Source organism: Poeciliopsis prolifica, unplaced genomic scaffold (assembly GCF_027474105.1).
Source record: "Poeciliopsis prolifica strain line A6 unplaced genomic scaffold, Auburn_PproV2 SCAFFOLD001, whole genome shotgun sequence".
NCBI classification, from domain to species: Eukaryota; Metazoa; Chordata; class Actinopteri; order Cyprinodontiformes; family Poeciliidae; genus Poeciliopsis; species Poeciliopsis prolifica.
The window spans coordinates 1,902,734-1,925,587 of record NW_026562376.1 but is presented as its reverse complement, the minus strand read 5'-3'; the positions used below and the strand labels follow the sequence as shown (position 1 = coordinate 1,925,587).

The following is a 22,854-nucleotide window of genomic DNA, read 5'->3' as shown; positions in this document are numbered from 1 at the left end:
CTCATCCGTTTGCCTGGACAGTCAGCTTCATTTGGGAAGGTGAAAAACCCAAAAAAAGCAAACTCTGGTTCACCTACAAACCTTGGCCTTGGTTTGGTTGAAGTGGACTCTGATGTGATTCATCACATCAGATCTCTGAACGCCAAGCGGAACAGAGACCAAACTAATGAATCTCCGGATTTATCTCTGCTTTTTCTTCTGGAAGGTGAACCTCCACCTCAGTTTCTGGTCTGATTGTCCCCCCTGTCCTTGTGGAAGAACAGCGCCCCCACAGCATCATGCTGCAACCACCATGTTTCATGGGTGGGACAGAGTAAGCAGGACCATGATTATTGTCCCTTTTCCTCCACGCCTGACGGTTTGTTTGTGATTTCAGCCTCATCAGACCAGTTCACTTTCCTCCACGTTTGCTGTGTCCCCAGCATCATTTGTTGCAGACTTTAATGAGTCTTCAGAGCTTGGGCTGTTGTTCCAAACCTAACCATGCTGCTAATGTCGGCTGGGTTCCTTAGTCTCCTTGATGCTTGTTGTTCTCTAATGAATCTCTGAGACCAGAAACAGAAGAGGTGCATTTAGATTCAGATTAAATCAAACTAATTTTGACTTTATTTCCAAGTTAGGTGACTTTTGAAGGCATCAGTAATTCCACTAGCTGCTGTATGAAACTCTTCCACGCAATACAGGTTCGTCCTTCATGACTGAAGCTCCTTGTAAGGTAAGTTAAAGGTTTTGACATCTTATTTCACTCATTCTATCACCTCCATCTGCACACTCACCTACTGTCCTGCTCTCAGGCTGCATATCGTGGCTCGCTCTTATTCCGTCCTAATAAACTTTCCGCAGGGTTCGGCTGGGCGTTGGGCGATGAAGGCGCAATGAGGTCACAGCGTTCAAGACGGATGGCTGTAATCTGGTTTGTGGCCCCGCCATCTGCTGCAGTCAGCTGCTTGCTAACTGCAGGGCCGGCCTTTATTATACTATGTGCCGCTACACGACATTTAATCAGCAAGCTTAACATCTCAGGGCTGTGGAGGGAAAAAACCCTGACCCACACATACCTGCAGGCACAACTGCTGGGCTGAGGAAGATGAACAAGAATTTCCCCATTAGGGGGGAAGAAAGGCGCCGCTAACACTGGAATAAACAGGTGGAAATGTGAGAGAACGACCAGCTAAACGAAGGCTTTCATAAGAACGTCTCCCAGCTTTTTGGTGTGTTCTCCATGCGTGTTTGACAGCTTGTCACACAAGGAGGTTTGAAGTTCACATGAGGCGTCACTCATGACTTTTCCATGGCCTATTTAAAAGATAAATTTTGTGTCTTGCAGGCTGATTTATGTTTAAAAGCTGCCAACAACTGTATGTCTTCCAGACTTGTTAATAAATGCCTTGTGATTAGAGGATCAAATAGGAGAAGTGAATTAGAGATTCCTCTGATCACAGCCTGCAGCAGCGGATGCCGAGAGCCTCATACAGCATACGTAATCTCACTTAAGATGAGGAAATTGAGGAGCGAAAAAGACAAAACAAGCAATTTCTTGTTGCTGGATGTGATGTACAACATTTGTCCTTCATCTGATCTCGACTTTCAGTTGGTCTGCAACTCCTGATCCAGCCCTAAACAATCCTCTTAACTTTGCAGGCGTGTTGTTTAGAAGCCAGCTGAAAATTCCCATAGTTAGCTTTAATAGCTTCACTTCCCGATGACATTTGAAGACCAATAAAGGAAACAGATTTATTCCCGATCCACATTATCGCAGCTTCACATCCCATTAGGTCTAAACTCACTGTAATTTTGCGAGATGGGACGAACATGAATCGTTATGGGGGATTTACTGAAACATGTGTGGATCAGAGAGTTCTCCCAGAGCAACATCCAATCCTTTATTAATGCAAACTCATTTCATTTCTCATTTGGAAAAAAAAATCCTCAGCCCTGCTTCGCTATCTTTTTCTGACTTCACAGGTGATGGGAGCGCAAAGAGGCTCTCCATTTAAATTCCCCAGGAGGGATCATGATTTCTTCTTCTTCTTCTTTTTTTTCCCTTCTCCATAAAAAGTTAAGCCAGAAATATTTTGCTGATAAGGCATCAAACATATTTACTCCAGGCATGGCATGCCTGTGAGACCTGATCCAAATCTGAGAACTGATGGGTTACTAAATGAATTCCTTTATCTGCTTGAGAGTTTAAGTTTGAGCAATAACCTTTGAACAAAGACGGAGAATTAGCTGATGTCCCGAGGGTGGAAAGTAGGAGAGAAAAAACATCTATCAACAAACTGTCCTTGAAAACAAATAGAAGTTGTGAGTGCTTGTCCTGCGAAACACAAGTTGTCATCGCAGAGAAGAAACAGTTGTGGATGATATAGTCTGGTAATATCTGCAGCTTAAAATAACTCCATCTGTTGTCGCCCCAGACGTTCACCTGACTTCACCTGCTGAGGTCATGGGAAATGTGGCGAGCTAATTACACAGAGCCAACTGGTTCGGTTTGGTACCCTGACCTTTGACTGCTGGGCTAATGCTAGCATGAAGACATTCAAGCTCCTGCTGCAGAAAATACTAAATATACAAGGAATGGAGGAGGGGGGGCTCTGACCCTGGAAGACAACTGGGAAACTCTAATTACTTTAAGACACTGACATGCCAAGGCTGACATTTTCATACATCAACAGCTGAGAGTGGAGTCAAGTTATTTTCAATAGGTAACATATGATATGTTAGGCTGAAAAGTATTTCCATTATTTATATAGCTGACAATGGCTCTAAAATTGCCAACACTCCTGTTAAGAGTCCAGGTTTTGTGATATGAAAAAGAATACAATAAATCACCTTGAAACTTTTTCAATCTTCGGTTTCTTCTATTCAGCTCAACTATAAAAAAGAAAAATAAGTCTACAGGAAAAGAAGGAAAATGTTGCAATAATCTCTCACTGCATACGTGTGCATTGCCTTTAATACCTTGTTGGATTCAGAGCACTCAGTTTTCTTCAGTAGGAAACTCTCAGGATCCCACAACCTGACTGACACTGGATCACCAAAACTTTTCTCATCAAAAAAACTTCAGTGAATAAAATAATGCTTTTAAATAAAGTTCAGTGTTTTGAAGGTCATCATAATTTTATCTGACATGAATCTGAGCTCGTGTTGAGGTTCTAAATGAGACTCAATCATCTGACCTCATTAAATAAATATGTGAAAAGCTTCTGATGAGGAAATGTAAAGCAAAACATGATGCAGCCCCCACCGTGCTTCACTGTGGGTAAGGCAATCATTTGGTGATGTTTAGTATTGTTACTGTGCCAAACTGCTTGGAAATGTGGCTCAAATATTTCAGCTGAGCAGATATATTTGCAGTCAGCTGAAAGCCCATCTAACCCGACTCTACAGAATGCTGGGGAAAATTGCTGCTGCTCCTCCCTGATCATTTTTAGAGATTTTTGCAGGTTTTAGAACATTTTGTCATCCAATCCTTCTTTCAATTCTTGGAAACTGTCTTTATGATATAAAAGTGTGTTTATAAAAATGCTCTGGATTTTCTTTTTTACTCTACTCCTGAATGTACAGTGAAATTATTGAAACTTTTGTAACTTTCCTGCTAACTTCAGTTAAATAATTAAAACGGGAAATAACAGAAAACTTGCTCTAGGACAACTAACTTTTACTTCTAGTTATTTAGACTGAGTGTAGCTGATGGCAGGTTTGAAGTGAAGAAGTGGAGACAAAAAGACAATTAGATTAGATACATTTGTTTGCCCCAGTAGACAATAGAGAAAAACAGAAAAAGTCTTAAAGACTTGCACAACAAACTTGAATCAAGCCCAACTCTCAGGCTGTTTAAGATAAACTTTAGCTACATCATGCAAGAAAAACAACAACAAAAAAATACTAAAAGAAAAACCAGCTGCATCATTTCTTCTAGAAGACGTGTGTTTCAGACTGTTATGCTCAAGTATTTGTTGTTTAACAATGTATTCCCTTTCTGTTAGTTTTAGAGTTGAACATGCAGGGCCATCCTCCAGCCAGTGAACTGATCAGAACCGATTTGTTTCTGCTCTCCGTGCTCAGACCTGCTGCTGGCAGGGCGTGAGTTCAGCTGCAGGCTCACAGACAAAACTGAGGAATGAAACTGCTTACTGCTTCCTGTAACTTCTAACATCAGGTCAGCAGCTAAAATAACATCACCCATTTTAGCAGTCATTTACATGACAGATGATTATTCCATCAAAACCAAAACTTTTATTTTTATTTTAGAAAAGGAACACTTAATGCTTTAATGGTGGCCGTATTAAAAGCTTGTGATGAACCACATTTCATTTGTGCAGAATAATTTTGTTTTCTGCTAAAACTGGAATGAATATGAATTAAAACTGCTTTAATTATAATTAAGCTCCAGTAAAAATCAGAAGAGGAGAGAATTAAATATTTATGAATAAATTGAACAAGTCGAGGTAAAACAAAGTATGCAGAACAAAGCAGAGTTAACTTACCTTATCAGAGTACACAAAGAAGAGGATGAGGAGGATCAGCTCTGCCAGAAGAATTATCAGCAGTACGATGAAGAACTGTTGGACAAACAGAAAGTCTTTTTCAGCAGCTGCTCTGTAGAAATCAATTATTAAAGTCATGCTCTCACGTTTTACAAACACATGTTGTCAAACAGAAGATGAAAACAGATGGCGTCCTGCAGCTTGAGATAAAAATATATTCCAATAATAAAAAACACAAGAGTCTGAAATTCAATTTCTCACAGTAATTACAGACAGAAAATCGAGGTGAAAGGAAGCTAACCATAATAATGTCTGAAAGGTGTAATAATAGAATTTGTACATTCAATACATTTTCATACATTTTGCATAACTTTCTGCTTGTAGGAAGACATTAAAGCACATAAAGATGCACAAAAAAAGCAAAACTAATTATTAAAAATGAGCCATAGAAGCTCTGAGTAACTTAGTCAGAATAAGAAGAAATGCTTTTCCGTCACAGGAAACATAATAAAGTTTCAGGACTTATGAAGTATGCATGACTCAAAACATCCTCAGCTGCACATATTCAAAAGAAAAAGAGTTTATGACCTCAGAGAACAATCGTGGAAAAAGCCTCCAGCAACATCTGTTGTTAGGCAACATTCTGATCGATGCAAAAGTTTTAGCAACAAATTCCAAGAACTTAAAATACCAGGAAGTTTTAAATACAATAAAAACAGTGACATCAATCGGGACACATTGTGAAGAGGACCATTTTGTTTTTACAGTCCTGTTATTTTTTTTATATATAAACTAGGGCAGGTGGTTTATTAATCTCAGAATTTGAGATTGTTTGTTGCTTTTGCTAACTTTATTAAATTTAGTTCACATTCAGAAATACTCTTTATGGATAGAATACCAGAATTGAAGTATTTGGAGACCGACTCCTTGCCACCATGTTGCATCCCTCGCTGTGAGAGATCAGCTGCAGAAATCCCTCCCAGCGTGAAGAACATATAAAGAAAAACTGTCTAGAAATTGTAGCCCAATCCATCGTCATATTCTGCAGAACAATCTTAGTTTGTTTATAAAAAACAGTTTGAACAAACAGTCATGAATAAAATATTTCTTGGATGTAGGAAGTGCAGATATTTTTTTAAGGAGAGAAAAAGAGGTGGATTGAAACCAAATCTTGAAACATTTCACCAAAATGGGCGGAGCCAAGACACAATGGAGGGCGTGTCCAAGAGTGTGGACGAACTTTGTTGCTATATTTAGTGGAATTTCAGCTCCTCTATCAACTTAAAAAAAAAAAAAAAAACAACAAACAAACAATTAATGAGTTTTTTTCTGTCGTTGAAATCTGATGGCGATCTGCAACTCTGCTGTCATAAGCGCCTCCCACTGCCAGTCGTCCTCCCTGCAAACCGCCTGCAGTCACAGCAGACGCAAAACACCCTCTGTCCAAACATTCACACATTTGCAAAGCTGATAATGCATTCAATAAATGATCGTTACTTCAACTCCTGACTCACCACCAGGGGGCGTGTCTGCGTGAGATGGTTTTACTGAGTTGTTTTAACCAAGAGGAAAATTCAACTGTTTAAGCAACATTCAACTTCACAAATTTATTATGTCAAACATATTATATAAAAACATATCTCTGACTAACTAATTTAAACAGATTATCAGCAATTAAAAATTGTTGATTTGGGATTTTGTTGCACTTTAATATTAAACTCTTCTGAAGTCTTGCCTCTCAGTTGCTACCATGTGTCTTCCCTGATGCTTCAACTCAATATTTACAACCTTTTCTGCACAGCATGGGAGGAAGCAAGAAAACCTTGATCCCTAACAAACCTAATTAATTCAATGCTCATTGGGAAGGGGAGGGGTGAACCATTTCTTATTTCATGGCCCACATAAAACACTTTGAGCAGCCTTTTGTTGTTAGCATCTGCTTTGCAGGTTTTAGAACCAGTGCTGCTTTTCCAGTCAGCTACCGACTACAGCTGACTGCTTTCTACATTTTCATCTCTTTCAGGTATCTTTGTGTTTTCATGTCTACTTTTATTTTCTTAGTAAGCAGTTCCTGACATTCTAAAAAGGAAGAACCTCAAAAAATACTGCAGAGGATGTCGGAGCTTTGAACGCGCTGTAATCCAAAGGGAGATGTTGTCAAGGTAAACGCTCGGTTTTGTCTGCCCCCTGAGATCCAAACCTGCACTGATCTTTGAACAACATGACACCATCAGCCCCAATAACAACCTCCAAAACCCCCAGGTGCAAAAAAAAAAAAAATAATAATAATAATAATAAGAAGAAGAAAAGAAACAACCCTGACTCTCAGACAGCACTTCCATAAAAAACCTCAGCATGGCTTGATATGCAGAGCCATCCCTCAGTGATCTGGCAGTCGATGTTCCCTACCTGACATTTTGCCTAATAAGAAACATCAGGACTTTTAAATGTAATATTTTACATTAAACCATTTTATTATTCACAGCCTCCAACCTGCCTCCTCGCTGCCTGCACTTTGCTCTCCTCCACTTCACAGTTGTCATCCAGGTGAAGGAAGCCGTGTCTAGCACCGAGGATTTGGAAGGGCTTTGGACTGATGCAAGAGCTTCAAGGGATTGAGTCGTTTGTGATGTTAAGTAGTCGGAGGCCTATGTTTACCTCTCATTTAAACTTTCTAGACATGAAAGTTTTAGTTTTCTTTCCAAATCCACACAAACATCCTTCAACGGAACAAACTTCCATCATTAACTTGTGCTTCAGCTACAACACTTATAAAATCATAGCCAAACAGAGCAAAGCCAAGCCAAACTAAGTTTTATAATGAATAATAGAACATTTTAATTATTTAACTCATTAATATTAAGTGCTTTTCAGAGTGCTTTGCCCATATAGTACAATCATTTGCTGACATACTTCACAAAGCTTCCTTTTGAGGGAGAGTCGACTGACTGTACCGACTCCTTCAGCCATCATTATTCTGCTTTAGTTGTTTCTGCTTTTCCTGAACCTAAAACAGGTTTAATATGGACAACATGGCTCAGCGCCCAGGGTGCCATAGGATCAGGGGATGACACAAGCCCTATTTGTAGACAAATAAAAGCCATGTCAGTTTTTTTCTATAAAAAATGTCTATTAGTTATTGTTATTTCCATAAAAAAAATGAATCCAGAATTACTCATGCAAATCAAGTCTGGACTGAATAATCTAAAGTTTTTCTTACTCCTGGGAGTTCAGCCAATCAGCACCAAGGAAAATGAATGGCGCTCATGGATTGGCTGCTTATGACAGTAGCATATCAAGTAGCACTTTATCTGCATATTTCAGCTTCCCAAGCTGAATATTGTATTTATGTTGGACAGAAAAATATTCAAATAGTGAACTGTGAATAGATGGAGGTCCACAAAGTTTTCCTTTGGAGATGAGCTCCAACTTTTAGAGGTTTGAAAGCCTCTTTGCCATCACCCTCATCTTCATCTTGCTCCACAGACTATCAAATTCAAGTGTCACTACAAATCATTAATGATCCTCCTCGTCACAAGAAACATGTTATATTAAAATATTACTTTAAACGTGCAGTAAATCTGCTGCGGGTATGGATATTTTTGGGCTTGATGATATCTTGCACTGTGTTAAAAAGGCAGAAGAATCAGCTGCAGTTCAAAAGATGAAGTGCCAAGACAAATAAAGTCTGAACTGAATAATTTAATACAGAACAGAGTTTCTGCAAAGCTCAATTTGAGATTTATAAAACCTTTATTACTGTTGTGAAAGAGCATTTTCCTTTGGCTTAAGATGAGATGTGGAAGTGAAGCACAGTTCTTATGCTGGTGGGAATTATTCCACACTCATAAACAACTTTGATTTGTGAATCTTATTTAGCAAACCTAAAAATGGTGATTAATTTTTGAAGAAAAAATAGTTAATAGTTATTTCTTGCTCCATTCTTGGAAACCTAACACTGACCAGGCCGCAGGTGAAAGGGCTCGACATGCCGGACTCCAGGTTTTCTGAAGGACAGATGGATCGTTTGTCATTCACTGCCTTCCTCAGTCTGCTCACTTATGTGACTATGTGTGGTTATGTGTGATGTTTCTGGTGTGATCTTGTCTTTACTCTCTGCCATGTTCGGTGTGTCAGCCCATTTCTGCAGGATCCCGGCTGGCAGCCTCCAGTTTCTATAATAGATTATTTCCTTTTCTGCGCTCGCCCCTCAGGAACCTCGCCTTCATTTGAGTTTCCCGTTTTAAACCAGCACATGACATGAACTGTGACCAAAGGGAAGCAAACGACATGTAAGCGTGTTAATTTTCAGAAAGAGAGAATCCCGCAGCTCAGTTTCAAGATTTCATTCTTCCACCCAACTGAGAATGAAAACAGAGTAAACCTCCACTGGAATGTTTCTGCTTCTGTTGAGGTCTCTAAATTAATCACATTCTACACATCCACATTAACTTTTTTAAATAAAAGCATTAGTTCACAAACCAAGTGTAAAATTATGGCCACCTAGCTAATTAAGTTGCCCTGTACTTCATGTTTGCTCAGTGTTCTCTGGGATTTGGAGGTCAAATCAACACTTCAGTTCACTGTCGATCTCCTGAGCCAGTTTTGTTCTGTGGTAGGGATCGTTATCCTGCTATAATTGCCCCAAATCATCAGGAAAGTTACAGTCTGCACCGTCTTTACTGAGGGCAAAGTAAAAACCACATGGACCAGTTTGAAACTGATCGCTGCCGACTGGGAACTCATCACCAGACCTGCAGTTCTGGAGATCCACTGATCCAGGCATTTCAATTCATCCTTCATCAGTCTCAAATCCTGATTACTTCCCATTTTCAAACGACAAAATGTTCCATTGCTGCCTAACAAATCCCAGCTGCCAGCATGAGTTATGTTAAAGAGATAATGAATATATTTTACTTCACATGTCAGGATTCATAACGTTCTGACTGTTGCATCAATGCATTAAACTGATTGAACTTGTACAGATCTGTTTTTTCTCCATGTTCTGTAACAGACAACTTAAAGAGATCTGTCAAGCAAATTAAACTTGTCTGCAGGAAACAGATTATGTGTCTATAAAAACATTTGCACTGACAATGAATCGCTCCCATTAGATTGGCACAAGAACTAATCTTGTCAGAATGTCCAGCTGGGTTGTTTGGGATTCATTTAAAAGATTCATGTTTGTTTGTTTGGTGTTTTAACGTGACCCTGATAAAAAAACATTGAGTTCAGTTTAAACATTTAACTGTGAAGGTCCAAACCCTTTTGTACTTTTTTAATGAGGCGCCTTTATCTGTTGGTGATTTTCAACAGTAACTTCCACATTATTTGGAAAAAAATAACATTTGAATTCTGCAAATGGAGAAATAAAATAAGACATCCTGTGTATTTATATTGATACATTTCATAAATCCAGATTTTTCTCTTGTACATGAAAAAAAAACCCAAATGTTTCAAATTGATCCAGATTTTATAACTATATTTCCCCTGATAATCACCAATATTGTAACACAATATTCACAATCTCTAACTCAAACACATTTATTATTCATACCTACTTAAAACATGAATAAAACATAACTTCTTCAGTGGTTTACAAACTTCTCAACAGTTCTGATTTGCTTATTCAGCACAATTTTGAGGGGAAATCTTAAGAGAAACAAACACATTTATACTAAATCCAAGAGGTCTTGTTGACTGTAATGGTTATATGGCAGGAATTTTTGTAAAAAAAAAAAAAAAATCTATATAAATATTGAAGGAAAAAAAACAAGAAAATTTAAAGTTTGAATATGCAGAGATTGAACTTACGCTTAAAAGCAGGCACTTGTTCTCCTTAATGGCACCCAGGCAACCAAGAAAGCCCGTCACCATGACCATTGCGCCAACAGCAATGACCATGTTGGCAGCTGACAGAGACGGGAATGAAGGTGAGAAGGTGGCGAAGCTGCCCTGAGACACAGAGAGCCAGATGCCCACGCCAAGCAGCCCACAGCCACACAACTGCAAAGCAGAAGACAACAGATGTGAGGGTGAGAAACGGACAAGTTGGGGTCTTTTCAGGCACAACGTTAAAACATCTCCAGCTCTTCCCTGGATGCCCTGATTATCACTGAAGACCTCCTCAAGCAACTACGGTTACCTTTTATTGAAAAAAATAAAACAAAAACTAAACGTACAGCCCAACTGTTTCAGCTGCCAGGGACCCAAACAGTTTCGAAACAGCCAGAAAAACCAACTAGGATTATGTTAATTACAGCGGCGATAAGCCAATAACAGCTCTGGGAGAGATTAGGGCAAAAAAAAATTGGACTTGAGCCGCAGAGTTTTTGATTATGTGAGCAGATTACAATAAATCCAGAACAAACAGATATGTAATTAGTCCCAGACATCTTCCAGGCTTTCTGAAGCCACCTGCAGTGGATCTGAACTTTAACAAGAAGAGGCAGCTTCCTAATCTCACTCCAGCAGATTCCTGCTGATGTGTGTGGCATCGCAACATGGAGCGTTCAAGGAAGGCTTTGATTTGCGGATGTGTTGTTCTATTTTTTCAGAGATAATATCACACGACTTTGGAAAACATAGAGTGAGAAAAATGGGGGCAGTTGTGGGTGACATCCAACAAAAAGAGCAAACAAATACAGATTGTCATTATTTTTGTAGTTGGAAAATATAAGAATTGTATTCAATAAGCTCTAATTGATTTTCAGACACATGCGTGGCTGGGATCATGGAGTTTGAGGTTTGAAACAATTTCTGGACTGTTTGGTGCCATGACATCCTGAGGAAGTATCAACTTTGATTTAAAACAGGTTTGAACAGAATTATTGCAAGACCGATTAGCTCCAGCGCGGCTCTCCTTACCATCAGGCGATGATGTGTAAAAGTAACTTTGAGCTTTAACTGCAAGAGTCAGGAAATGGTGAGAGATGCCTGAAGTCTAATGAGTCCTACAGGATACATGCAAGAGCCACACATCCCCATCTCAAATGTCAGACGAGCTCAGTCTGACTGCTGCTGAACTTTGACCTTTGAGCTGTTCTGTTTGACTTCACACAGGCTGGTGTGAAGACAAAGACCTGGTGCGTGGAGAGCAGCGCTCCCAGGAAGATGATACGCATGCACTTTCAGAGAATAAGCAATGAATCAATTAAAAAGAAAAGAGGGAAAGAGCAGCGCAGACAAATGGATCAAGACCGATAAGAGCTCTGCTTGAGTCCGCTAAAATTAACCAGCTGAGTGGGTTGTCCTGTAAAACGCCTGTTCAGAATGTCTCCTGTCAAGGTTGAAGGAAACGCAGGCTGCAAAAGATCCTTGATTTTCAGACCTGAGGGAGCGACTCTAAACGGACAATAAGAGAGACTCAATTAAGTTTCCTCATCATAACAATGCAGAGTTTTTAAAAGCATCTTAAAAGTACAATTGTATCTATAAACAATCCAATTTTAATCAACATAATAAGCAATATTTTTAATTCAAAGGCCATTTTGCAGCTAAATTATAGAATGAACAGACATATGAGCTCAAAAAAGTTATTATTGTTTTCCATCAGTTATTCAGGATCTCCAACCATCAGATAGATAAAAAGTAAAAAGGAACTACAGCTGTAACAACCTCAGAGGTTTGCTAGAGAACAATTTAAAAAAACAGCATCATGCTGGGCTTGTGTTCAGCAGGAACAGGGAAGCTGCTTGGAGTTGATGGGAAAAGGGATGGAGATAAAACCAGGACAATCTGGGAGGAAAACCTGTTAGAAAACGTGAGAGGTTCAGTCAACAGAGAACAGGTGATTTATAGACACCACAGTTTCTGGCCTCCGTTTGAAAAACTAAAGGCTAAAAAACGCATGTTTACTTTACGTTTTTGCATTGGTCTGTCATAAAACATTCAGGCCCAACAATAAAATATGCAGCTGAAACATCTAGAAATGTAAAACCTTCCAACAGGGTAAAACATCCAAATGGGAGCAAAAACCAGAGAGAAGCAGACCGACGCTTTCTGTCCTTTAAATGCTGAATAATTCCAGTGAAGCTGAATTCATTGGGAGGAACATTAGCCTGTTAATGGCAAACTGATTAAAAACAAGAGGAGTCCAAAAGTCATTTGAAAACAGTGGAGAGAGGTCGTCCTTTTCGCTGAGCGTCAAATACACAGATTCACAGCCAGCGCCGTCCTGAAGGCCAGATAATATATAGTGTGAGAAGGGATTTAGGGAAGCAGGGGACTAATAGAAAGTTTAGGAGGCCACATAGATAAAGTGGATTTACAGCTAGTGAGGGGGGAAGCTGAGAGGTTTAAGAGTCCTGCTGGGGAGGAATACAGTACATTCTCTTAATTGTGTTTAATGCCCAGTGAAGGGAGCTTATCCGAGTGTGTCAGTCACGGCGGCGATGGTGAAACCGCCCAGCCCTCCTCAATCTGTCAGATCTGAGCCGACATGAACACGCCTAATCCCCACTTCTGCTGCTAGGAAAGGCCAACGTTTCTGTGCCACGGGACAAACCGCCTCTGATCACAGACCTGACACTTCTCTGATGGGTTCTGACCGGTGGCCTTCAGAACCCATCTGCATAAAAACATAAAAACAGGGACAAAGAATCTCACTTTGTTTACAACATGAACAGTTATGATTGTCTTTTCTGTCCAGATCTAATTAAACTGCATCTCAGTAAATCATATCATCAGTAAGTTCATTTATTTCAGTGATTAAATTCAAAAAGTGAAACATTTCTATAGACTCACTGTTTCTGTCACTCTGTGGCTCCCAAAGCTTTTCCCACACTTTGGGTATCACTGCCACAACTCATCTGCATTTATGACATTATTCTTGATTGAGAAATTAATAGAACTCCATTTATATGCGTCGTAGTGAACCTGTGAATCTACTCTTCAATGTTCCTTGCTATTCTTTCATTTTGTCCTTGTTTCTTGTGAAACCTTTTTCCATTATGTTTTTCCTTCCACTGAACTTTCCATTTATATTTTCGTCAGCTTCAGTAATCCTCCTGGTGGAAGTCTGGACTGTCGACACGTCCAGCGTCCATCATACTCTGACCATCATTATGTTCCTCCATTCGAAATCTGTTATTATTGGTTTCATCCATTATTCGCATTTTCTGCTAAGATGAATTTGTTTTTTTGTTTATTAAAATTAGCTCTTTGATCCAGGGATGCTTCCATCATTGGCACTAATCGCCGGTAATCACTGCACCCTTCAGAGGAAGCTCGTTTCAGCTGCTTTCATGATGGTTAAGTGAACTACAACGAAGCTGACGGTGAGATTTGAGGATAACCAACATTCTCTGAAGACATTTGCCTTCACTGAGCTGTACATGTGTTGCAGCTCTTTAAACTTATTCTCATTTCGCTCACTAATAAGTGCCGCTCTACCACTGCACCAGATTATGACCTCCAGATTATTTACTGTGTGGTTCTGGATAAGTCCTGTGAGCAGACGCACACAGCTGCCATTGATTATCCTCAAATCTCATCGTCATCTTCATTCATTCCAGCTTCGTTGTAGTTCACTTAACTATCATGTCATCATTAAGCAACCAAGTTTGACACATGACAGACCTCCAGGTCCACAACTCTTTCAAATTTAATCCACGTTATAGATGGATAAAGTCTCTCTGCAGCCTAGCTTTTCAAACGTCTGTCTTGGTTAGGAACTGGCAAACACTGTCAAAACTCATCAGCAGCTTTTGCCTTGATGCTCGGTTTTACGGCGCTCCCATGCATGCATGCAGCATGAGATGCTTTCCAACACCTCACACATCTCTCTCAAGGTTGCTTTCATATCTGAGACCTCAAGGTACAAATTGTACCGCTGTGATAAAAAATTAAGAACAATCTTTGCAGCAGAGAACACAAGCCTGACAGCACAAGACCGTTTCATTATATGTAATGTTTAATCTTTTCTTTGCAAAATAATGGGAGATTGAGATAATGTTTGACCTACGCATGTGGTGAGCGACATTTTTAGAGCACTTTCTTGGCAAAGAGAGAATGAAGTCAACTGTCTAATAGCACAAAAAGAAAAGTGAGATAACGGCGAGCAGATTGGAGTCAGCGTTAAGTTTTAGTTGGAGGAAACAGGAGAATAAGAGATGAGACTGTCTCTGTGAATGAGTGGGGGCGTTTTAATAAGCTCAGGGGGCAATAATTGCAAGAGTACAATAGGAAGCAACAGTGATGGAGCTTTCTACAGAGAAAAGTGATGGAGGAGAGGTCAGCGGTGAGATGTGGATGAGAGCAGAATATTAAAACCCAGAGCGAACAGAAAACACTGGAGATGAGTGTAAGAAGAGGAGTAAGCTCAGAGAGAAAGATGAAGAAGAAAATAGGTTGTGACCCCTCTTCCAAGTGGTTGGCTCAGATGATTATCAGTTGCTGCGGTAACTGACCGGGTGACATGGAACCAGCCACTTTCAAACCTCTTCAATCTCCTCCATATCAACCAGACGACAGGTGAGACACTGAACGACATTTTACACACTGATCACTCAGGGAGGTCATGACCTCTGGCACTGCTTCTGTCGCATCGGTCCGACTCCTGGAACTGGGATCGTCATGAGAGCTCAGTGACCCACAAGGATTCAGGTTCGGTTTACTTCAAATTTTGCTGTTAAAGCCTTTTTCTATCTGTAACCATCACTTTATTAGGCTCACATATCTGATTGCTCATGAACAAAATCAGTCAATCTAAAGGCAGAAACCGACATGCAGAACATCAAACTGAGCATCAGGATGGGAAGGAAACTGAACTGAAACTGAACACAACCATCTGTGAAGAAGTCAGAAAATATTCAGTGTCAACAGACCCAGCAGGAAATGTTTGATCTCTCCAGTAGGGGGCACACTTCCAGTAATGCACTAATAGCAGAGCTAATATTTCACTTTGCGTTTCTGCTAATTTTGAAAACATTTAATACACTTAACTTCACCTAAAAGCATTTTTCCAAATAAAGGCTCTCGGCTGTTTATTGAGCTTTCAGCTGAAAGAAGTTCAAGATCAATGTTTAAGTTTTGATTTATTGATTATTGACCGTTAAGAAATCAAAGTACCATATTTTCCGGACTATAAGTCACTCCGGAGTATAAGTCGCACCAGCCATAAAATACACAATTAAGAAAAAAAAATACAAATGTAAGTATTAGTCGCATTTTTGACGGAAATTTATTTGATAAAATCCAACACCAAGAACAGACATGTCATCTTGAAAGGCAATAAAAATAGAATAGAGGCAACAACAGGCTGAATAATTGTACGGTATGCTAACGTTACATGACAAACAACGACATGCCTGGGATGTTAATATAACATATTAAGAGTTATTCAGATAATTGTAGCATAAATAATTTGCTAACTAGTTCACCAAACCATCCGTGTCTCCAAATCACTAAACATAATAAAATCTTCATTTTCAGTGTCGCTTGTAAACAACTCCGCTAACTCTGAAGGTGGAATAACACAGGCCTAGAGCGCCCTCTTGTGGTTTAGTGTGAAAATAACATGTGATATGATATAATAATGTGTTAATTTCTACACATAAGTCGCTCTGGAGCATAAAGTCGCACCCCTGGCCAAACTTAGAAAAAAACTGTGACTTTTAGTCCCGAAAATATGGTAGTGAGATGTTTCTATTTATGCTCCTGTTTTGAAGAGAATAAAGTCTGTTTTCCTCTCAGTATTTTTCTATTTTCATTCATTTGTTTACGAGAAATGAATGAAGTATAAAGAATACAACTCTGGAGAGTCAATGAAACAAACATCCAAATATTCACATGTAGTTATGAATTGTTTTGAGAACTTCTTCATGTTCTCCCAGTGTCTTTATGGATATTAACATAGTTGAATTTAGCACTTTAGCATTATCTAAAGTGTTAGTAGAACCAATGTTTATCTTTAGCGCTTTAGAGTTAGCACAGCTAACTTTTTATTGAGCAGTGCTCAACACTGTCTTTTTCAAGTAATGCAATATTCCACTAGCATAAACATTTATACATTTATATTCACTGAGTGTTACAATAACATCCTCAGGTTCACCTATATGTAACGATATATGATATATATGATATATGAAACTTAGCCTCCAAATGTGAAAACATTCTATGATAGCAATGAGTTCCTGCAGTCAGACTCTGAAACTGCTCTGAATTTACTACAGGAGCAGCAAAATGAACCCAACCAGCCTTAAACTCCCAAGATCCCACTCTGATTAAGCATCAGTGGGATGTTCTGGGTCCAGCCTGATTCACAGTAACTCCAGTCTATAAACTCTGCATAAAGATCTGCTGCCAACATCCTGGAGAGCTGCTGGTCACAGAAGTCCAGCAGCCATGTCCATATGGGCACAAAACCCTAATCCAGTTCAAGAGGGATCTATAACATCAGGGAAGTGAATTATTGAATGTATCTGGTCTCTATGTTCCTCCTTTATCACACACCATTTAAGCGCATAAACTGAATCACAACAGCACAATAAGCAGAGATATTTGTAAAACTGGATAAAGAAAAACAGCAGAGTTGACCTCAGAGACACTGAATGGTCTCTGCTCCCTTCTTCTGCAGTGCAAGAAATGTTGAGGTGCATAAAATGTGTTTTTTGCCACAATTGATTTGGCTCTGCAAGGAAGACAAGAAATATTCATAAAGCTACAGGCATGATTTACAATTTTTCCTTTGTGATTTTGCAACTCAGACTCATGTAACAATGTAAGTGCTATTTTGGTTGCAAAAAGGCAACCAGAATAATGTAACAACAAAGCAAAACAAAGCAAGTGCAAACATCAAAAAGGTGCAAAAATCCCCCAAAGGGAAGACAGGCAATTTGTGTTTTCTGCACAGGAATGGAAAATGGTCCATTTTGAAGCAAAGAAAAAGGGAGTTTTTAAGAGCATCTCCTCCTCTGTGAGAATCGGTCAGTTTTCCTCATTTATTTATTAAGCTTTGCTGCAGATACACAAATGCTTCCACTGTCTCTCTCCTCCAGGACTGTCAAGCAAGAACAAATAAAACAGAAGCCTCACTCAATGAAAAGTCATTTTTTCAATAATCTGTTTGAATTCATTTTCATATCACCTTGATAATCTTTTTTGCTCTTTTCAGGTCTTTCGTCATGTCTAACAGGTTATTTTAAACACTGAGCAGCTACTGCAGAGATGGACTACTCTACATGTGGCACATTAAAGCAATCCTGTTAAAATAAGTGCTGCATAAGGACTTTTGAAAACACTTTTGACTCATGCAAGTACCGTCACTTTATACTAAAAATCTGCTTAATTCCAACAAACAACCTACTATATTTTCCAAAGTAACAAAAAGTTCCTAATGTTTCCATCAGAAATCATTATTTTCTGCATTTAAAAACATTCAAAGAAATATAAAATACTATTTCACCCTATCATAAAAGACTAAACCTAAACTGTCAGCTACTGTACATAAAACTTTCCACAGTGTAACATCCCACTTTTGGTCTCCTTGGGATTCCTAGTTATTACAGCCAGAGTGCGTTGTATAACGAGTAAATTATTCACAGGACTGTAATGGTGTTTGAGGCACTCTCAAGCGTCAAAAAAAAAAAAAAAAATTAATATCATAAATTCAAAGGACTAAAACAGCTGCAGTGTTCAGGGTTAAAAAGTTTTATCTGCCTGGTTAAAGTTTTATTCAGAGTCCCTGAGGATTCACTAAAACCATAAAATTACCCCAAAAATCCAACTTAGAGAGGAAAGAAGAGAAAACGTCTTCAGACTGAGCTTCGTTCAAGATTATTAGCACCGGAGGTACTTTGATTGCATAAGCTAAATATAGAGCTAATTAAGAGATAAAAGATGAATTGTTCACAGATTCTGGGAGAAACGACTGGAAAATGAAGCGTAGCAGAATATTTTTAATAAATCTTAGTTCACACAGAAGCAGAAGGCACCAAAACAAGAAGTTCCGGAATAATTCTAGGAATGTCATTAAATTCACCTTAATCTTGTTACTGTTACAAAATGGAAAACTTTTGGGTTATGCTAAAGTCTAAGCTGAGAGAGAAGCTAACTCCTCTCAGCAATGTGACCTGATGACGGGGGTTTCCTTGTTGTAAGCACTCAAGACACAGAAGGAACATGATCACTTGTTTTTTAAGACTGATGCTGTTGGCCGTCCTACGACTTTGACTTTACAAAATGTTCTTGTTTATTTTTCTAACTTAAAACCTGTAAAGTTTGAGTGAAATCTGGTCGTATTCTTCAGCTGAACAACAGCTATTTTGAATTTTGACCAAATTCAAAATAGCTGAGGTATTTTGAATACCTCTTCTATTTGTATCTAAATAATAACAAAATTCATGAAAGATCTGCTGTCGTATCAACCTTCCAGACCTCCCATGTTCTCTGGTTCTGGTTTCGTTCTGCATCCCCAGAGAAACATCATTCAACTTCTAAAATCTGGAACAAACCTCCAGGAAACTGCAAAAATGCTGAAACGCCAAATTCCTTACAATCCAAAATAGAAACTCATGTAGAGTTGTCTTCAATAAATCATTCAATAAAACATTGTAATGTTCTCTTTTCCCCCCAATGTTTTCATCCTGTGCAGCATTTTGAATTGTCTTGTTACTGAAATGTGTTATACAAATAAACTCACCTTTTCCTGTTTTACTGCTATGAAATGTTCATCATTAGATGGCTTTCGGGAGCCTCAGTGTTTTCCCTGGAATGTTATTTGTTATGAAAGGTTCATCCAGCTGACATAAGATCTGTGCTCAGTTCTGTCCCATTTCTTCTGATCACATATTTAACATTCTGACTGCTGCAGATGCCTTGACTGGAAAACACAGCCTGTCCTGTCTGAGGCCTTTAGAGATGCACCTGTCAGTGATGCAGGGCCTGGCCGGGTTTTCTTCCCCTCAGTCTCTCTCTTCTGGGATAAACTGAAAGGCCAATTCATTGCAAAGTGACTCCAAGTCAATCGAGCCAGTAAGGATTAAAGACAGATGAGCCTTGTGTCTGCCAGCATCATCCCACTGACACAACTACACACATTCACAACCTTTACCCACCAAGACAGACAGACAGACACACAGACAGAGAGAGAAAAGACCAATTCTGCTGTTGGATCTCTAATATCCCAACAAGACTCTTCAATCAGTCTAAGAAGCCACAGGCACTTCAATTATGCATTGAGAATAAGTAGGAGCGCATCAGGAAGGGATGACAGTCCTGCAATGATTGGAGACGGCAGAACCTGTGCTCTGCAAGAGTCAGTCACAGAGACTGAAGCAGGAAAAACGGCCCTGCAACACACAGAGCCAACGGCCGGAGTTCAGGTCCAAAACACAGACAGACGCCAAAACACAGAGGAGAAAAGATTCTCCACTGCTCTGTTCTGCGCCGCAGAGGCAGAGGCAGCTGCTCTGGTCTTAACTGCTGCAGTTTCTCATCTCATCTTCAGGTATGAAGAGGAAGCATCCTTATGATGTTCCAACATGAACTCACATCTGATCAGCAAACTAGTTAGCAAAAGTTAACAAATAAATTCATAATACACTACATGTTTTAAAAAAAAGAAATGTTGAGCATCAGATCGATATGGTCCAATACTAAACTTCAGATATATGTATTAATATATAATATATTAATATTTCTACTGACTCATTTGACCACAATAAAAAATAAATATGTCAGAAAAATAAATATTAAATTATATGAAGCCTGCAGCGCTTTACAAGCTCCTGTTTTCCTCCACATAAACTGGCTTTTCCTGTGAAGGCACACAAACATTTGGCTCATATAAATACCTCACTCTGTCCTGCCAGAGTAGCCATGTCGAAAACACTAAAAGGCGGGCAGGCGCTTGGACAATCTCCCATTGACTTTCACCGGTTGAAGGGCTTAATGAGCGCGCTGGCTCAGCAGAGACACACGACTGCCAGGATCTTGTGTTTTAGACCATTTTGACACTCCAACCTGTTTTCCACACAGTACCTGAATCAGAGACCCAAAGAGCTAACAGAAACTGGGAATCTCTAATGCACCATATGGCAGCCATAGCGTGCACAAGTAAAAAACAAGAGAACAAAGCTGGCATCAGCACATTTCTCTGCTATTTTTCACACCAGCAGTAGTTAGATAAGCTGCAAGATGAATGTGAAGGTCCAAGGCAAAAGGTTCTTAATATTTATTATACTTTATAGTATATAATAACACACATATTAATGTGAAATGAAATACAGCTAAAAATCTGAAAAGGTTCAGCAGCTGCAGTTCCTTCCTCTCAGATTTTAAATCAAACACAAGGTTACAATAAGAGGTTGTATGTAAAAAAACTCCTTACACATAAAACACTCACTGTCTTATTATTTCACAATATGTATGTACACATGTATGCACACCTTGTGGTTGTCCTCCTGTCACTGTGAGCTGTTTCTGCCTGTAATGATGCAAACTTCAATAAAAAAAGGAAAAATCTGATATTTTAAAGTTTAGCTCTACAGACTCAAGTCTTTCACTCATTCATCTGTAAACTGTGTCAGATCTGCAGTTTGAGCAGCTCGAGCGTTTCTTGGGTCAGTGGCGCGTTGCTCCCGTTTGAACCCGAACTCGTCAACAGTTGAGGAACTCGCAGTTGTTTTGGGTATTTCTGTGTTCACTTTATGTTTCTCACTTGGAGGCTGAAGCATTAAAATCTTCTCTTCAAAACTACAAAGTAAACAGTAAGCTTCAAGAGCAAAGTAAACAACCATTAGCATAAGTTTATTTTCCCTAATAAGCTGTGGGACTTTGTGGAATAAACCGAGGTGACCTTGGCTGTCTATGTTTCAGACCGCCTGAGCAGCTGAATGTGTCGTTGCGGATGTATCTGGAAATGTGTGACGATTGGTTGCCCAGAATGAGGTGAAAAGCAGCCCTGGGATTTCTCCCTGGAAATGAGAGAAGCTCTTAGGCATGAGAAATGCTTCGTTATGGTTTCATCAACAAGGCCAGTCAGCTTGACCTTCTGCAAAAGCAGCTGCTTGGTTCAGCTTTTGAAAGACAAATGTTATACAAACCGCAGATGTGTGCATGGACCTGTTTGTGCATTATGTAGTTAATGAAATTCTTTGCACAAAGTGGCCTTGCTGCAGGGAGTCTGTGCAGACAAAGATCAGAACTGCTGCAGCTGAACACAGCATCCTTTGGTACCAACATTCCCCACAATGTTAGAGGATTATCCACACACCTAATGAACAGGAGGGAATTTGAAAGACCAAGAACTGAGAGGCGATGAGATGCTACATGTACAAAAAAATCAGATTGTTCCATATTTCTTGAGAAGATTTACATTTGACTGGGAAGACTTTCTTTAAAAAATGCATCAGCATAAAACCGTGAACATCCCAGCATACGGTGTTTCCTGGAGTGGCAGCACTCCTGTTATGTAATGCAAAGTATTATGCATCCCTGGAGGGACAGAAGGAAGATGAAAACACAAAATATGCACATCCTCTTAAGTGAAAAGCGGAGCACCAGGCGGAAGTCAAGTGAGAAAAGAGGATGTTTAGATTGAAAGGCACATAATCAATACTTACTTTGCATGCCTTGCCACAGAGAGAATTACTTTTTCCCTTGCCCCTACACAACATTACAATAACCTTTTCTTTTCATATGGTAAATTATTCATCAGATCTTTTTAAAACACAGCCGTGGAAGCAGAAATCAGAAGAAATGGTTTTGTTAATATTAATAAAACCTTTGCTCTAAGGATGGTGGATAATAGAAGCTTTTATTATTTTTTTTCTTGTTCTCTTAAAACTATTTTTCCCTTGTTGCTACTTTTAATGCAACAGAGAACATATCTTTTTTTCCCTACTGCTAATCCCCTCTATTAACTTGGACTGTCTGCTGAAATTCATACTACATTTCATATTCTATTACATCCAAAAAGCTTTGTGATTTTGCAGATATTCTGAATTACTTTAATACCACAGAACCCACCCACTGTGATAAAGCGGGTGGGTTTATCAGCCTTATTTTTAGTGAACAGTTCAAGGGAAACTGATTTGATTCTGTAAATCTGGGCCACAACCGACTTCTTTCTGAGATAATAAAGTTGGAGAGGAACGGGAAAGCGAGGGAAAAGCAGACCTTACGTTAAGCACTGCAGGAGAATGATCTGTATTCATGGAGGGTCAGGATGTTGGTAAGCGCTGTGTGAATGCTGATGATGCTCTGTCTGCATCTGCTCCGTATCCAGGGGGAATACTGGGAGAACTGATGTGATTTCATCGTTAGCATGACAATCACAGATCAGAGATGATCGTCAAACTTCAAAAAACCTACAACAAAATAACCTCCCAGCACTATTATTGTGATGAGCAATTCTTTACAT

At 39.3% G+C, this 22,854-nt stretch overlaps 1 protein-coding gene across 4 annotated transcripts in view; it reads right to left on the bottom strand.

The window, feature by feature from the left end:
* Positions 1–22,854, bottom strand: part of tspan9a (tetraspanin 9a) — a 187,441-nt gene that overhangs the window by 23,979 nt on the left and 140,608 nt on the right. For 3 of the 4 annotated variants that reach the window (XM_055027638.1, XM_055027619.1, XM_055027644.1), the window contains 2 exons: positions 10,305–10,496; positions 4,491–4,565 (listed from right to left, as the gene is read on the bottom strand). In XM_055027638.1, the coding sequence (XP_054883613.1) occupies positions 4,491–4,565; positions 10,305–10,496 (267 nt within the window). The remainder of the gene's footprint in view (positions 1–4,490; positions 4,566–10,304; positions 10,497–22,854) is intronic. The other variant, XM_055027628.1, reaches the window with a different exon arrangement.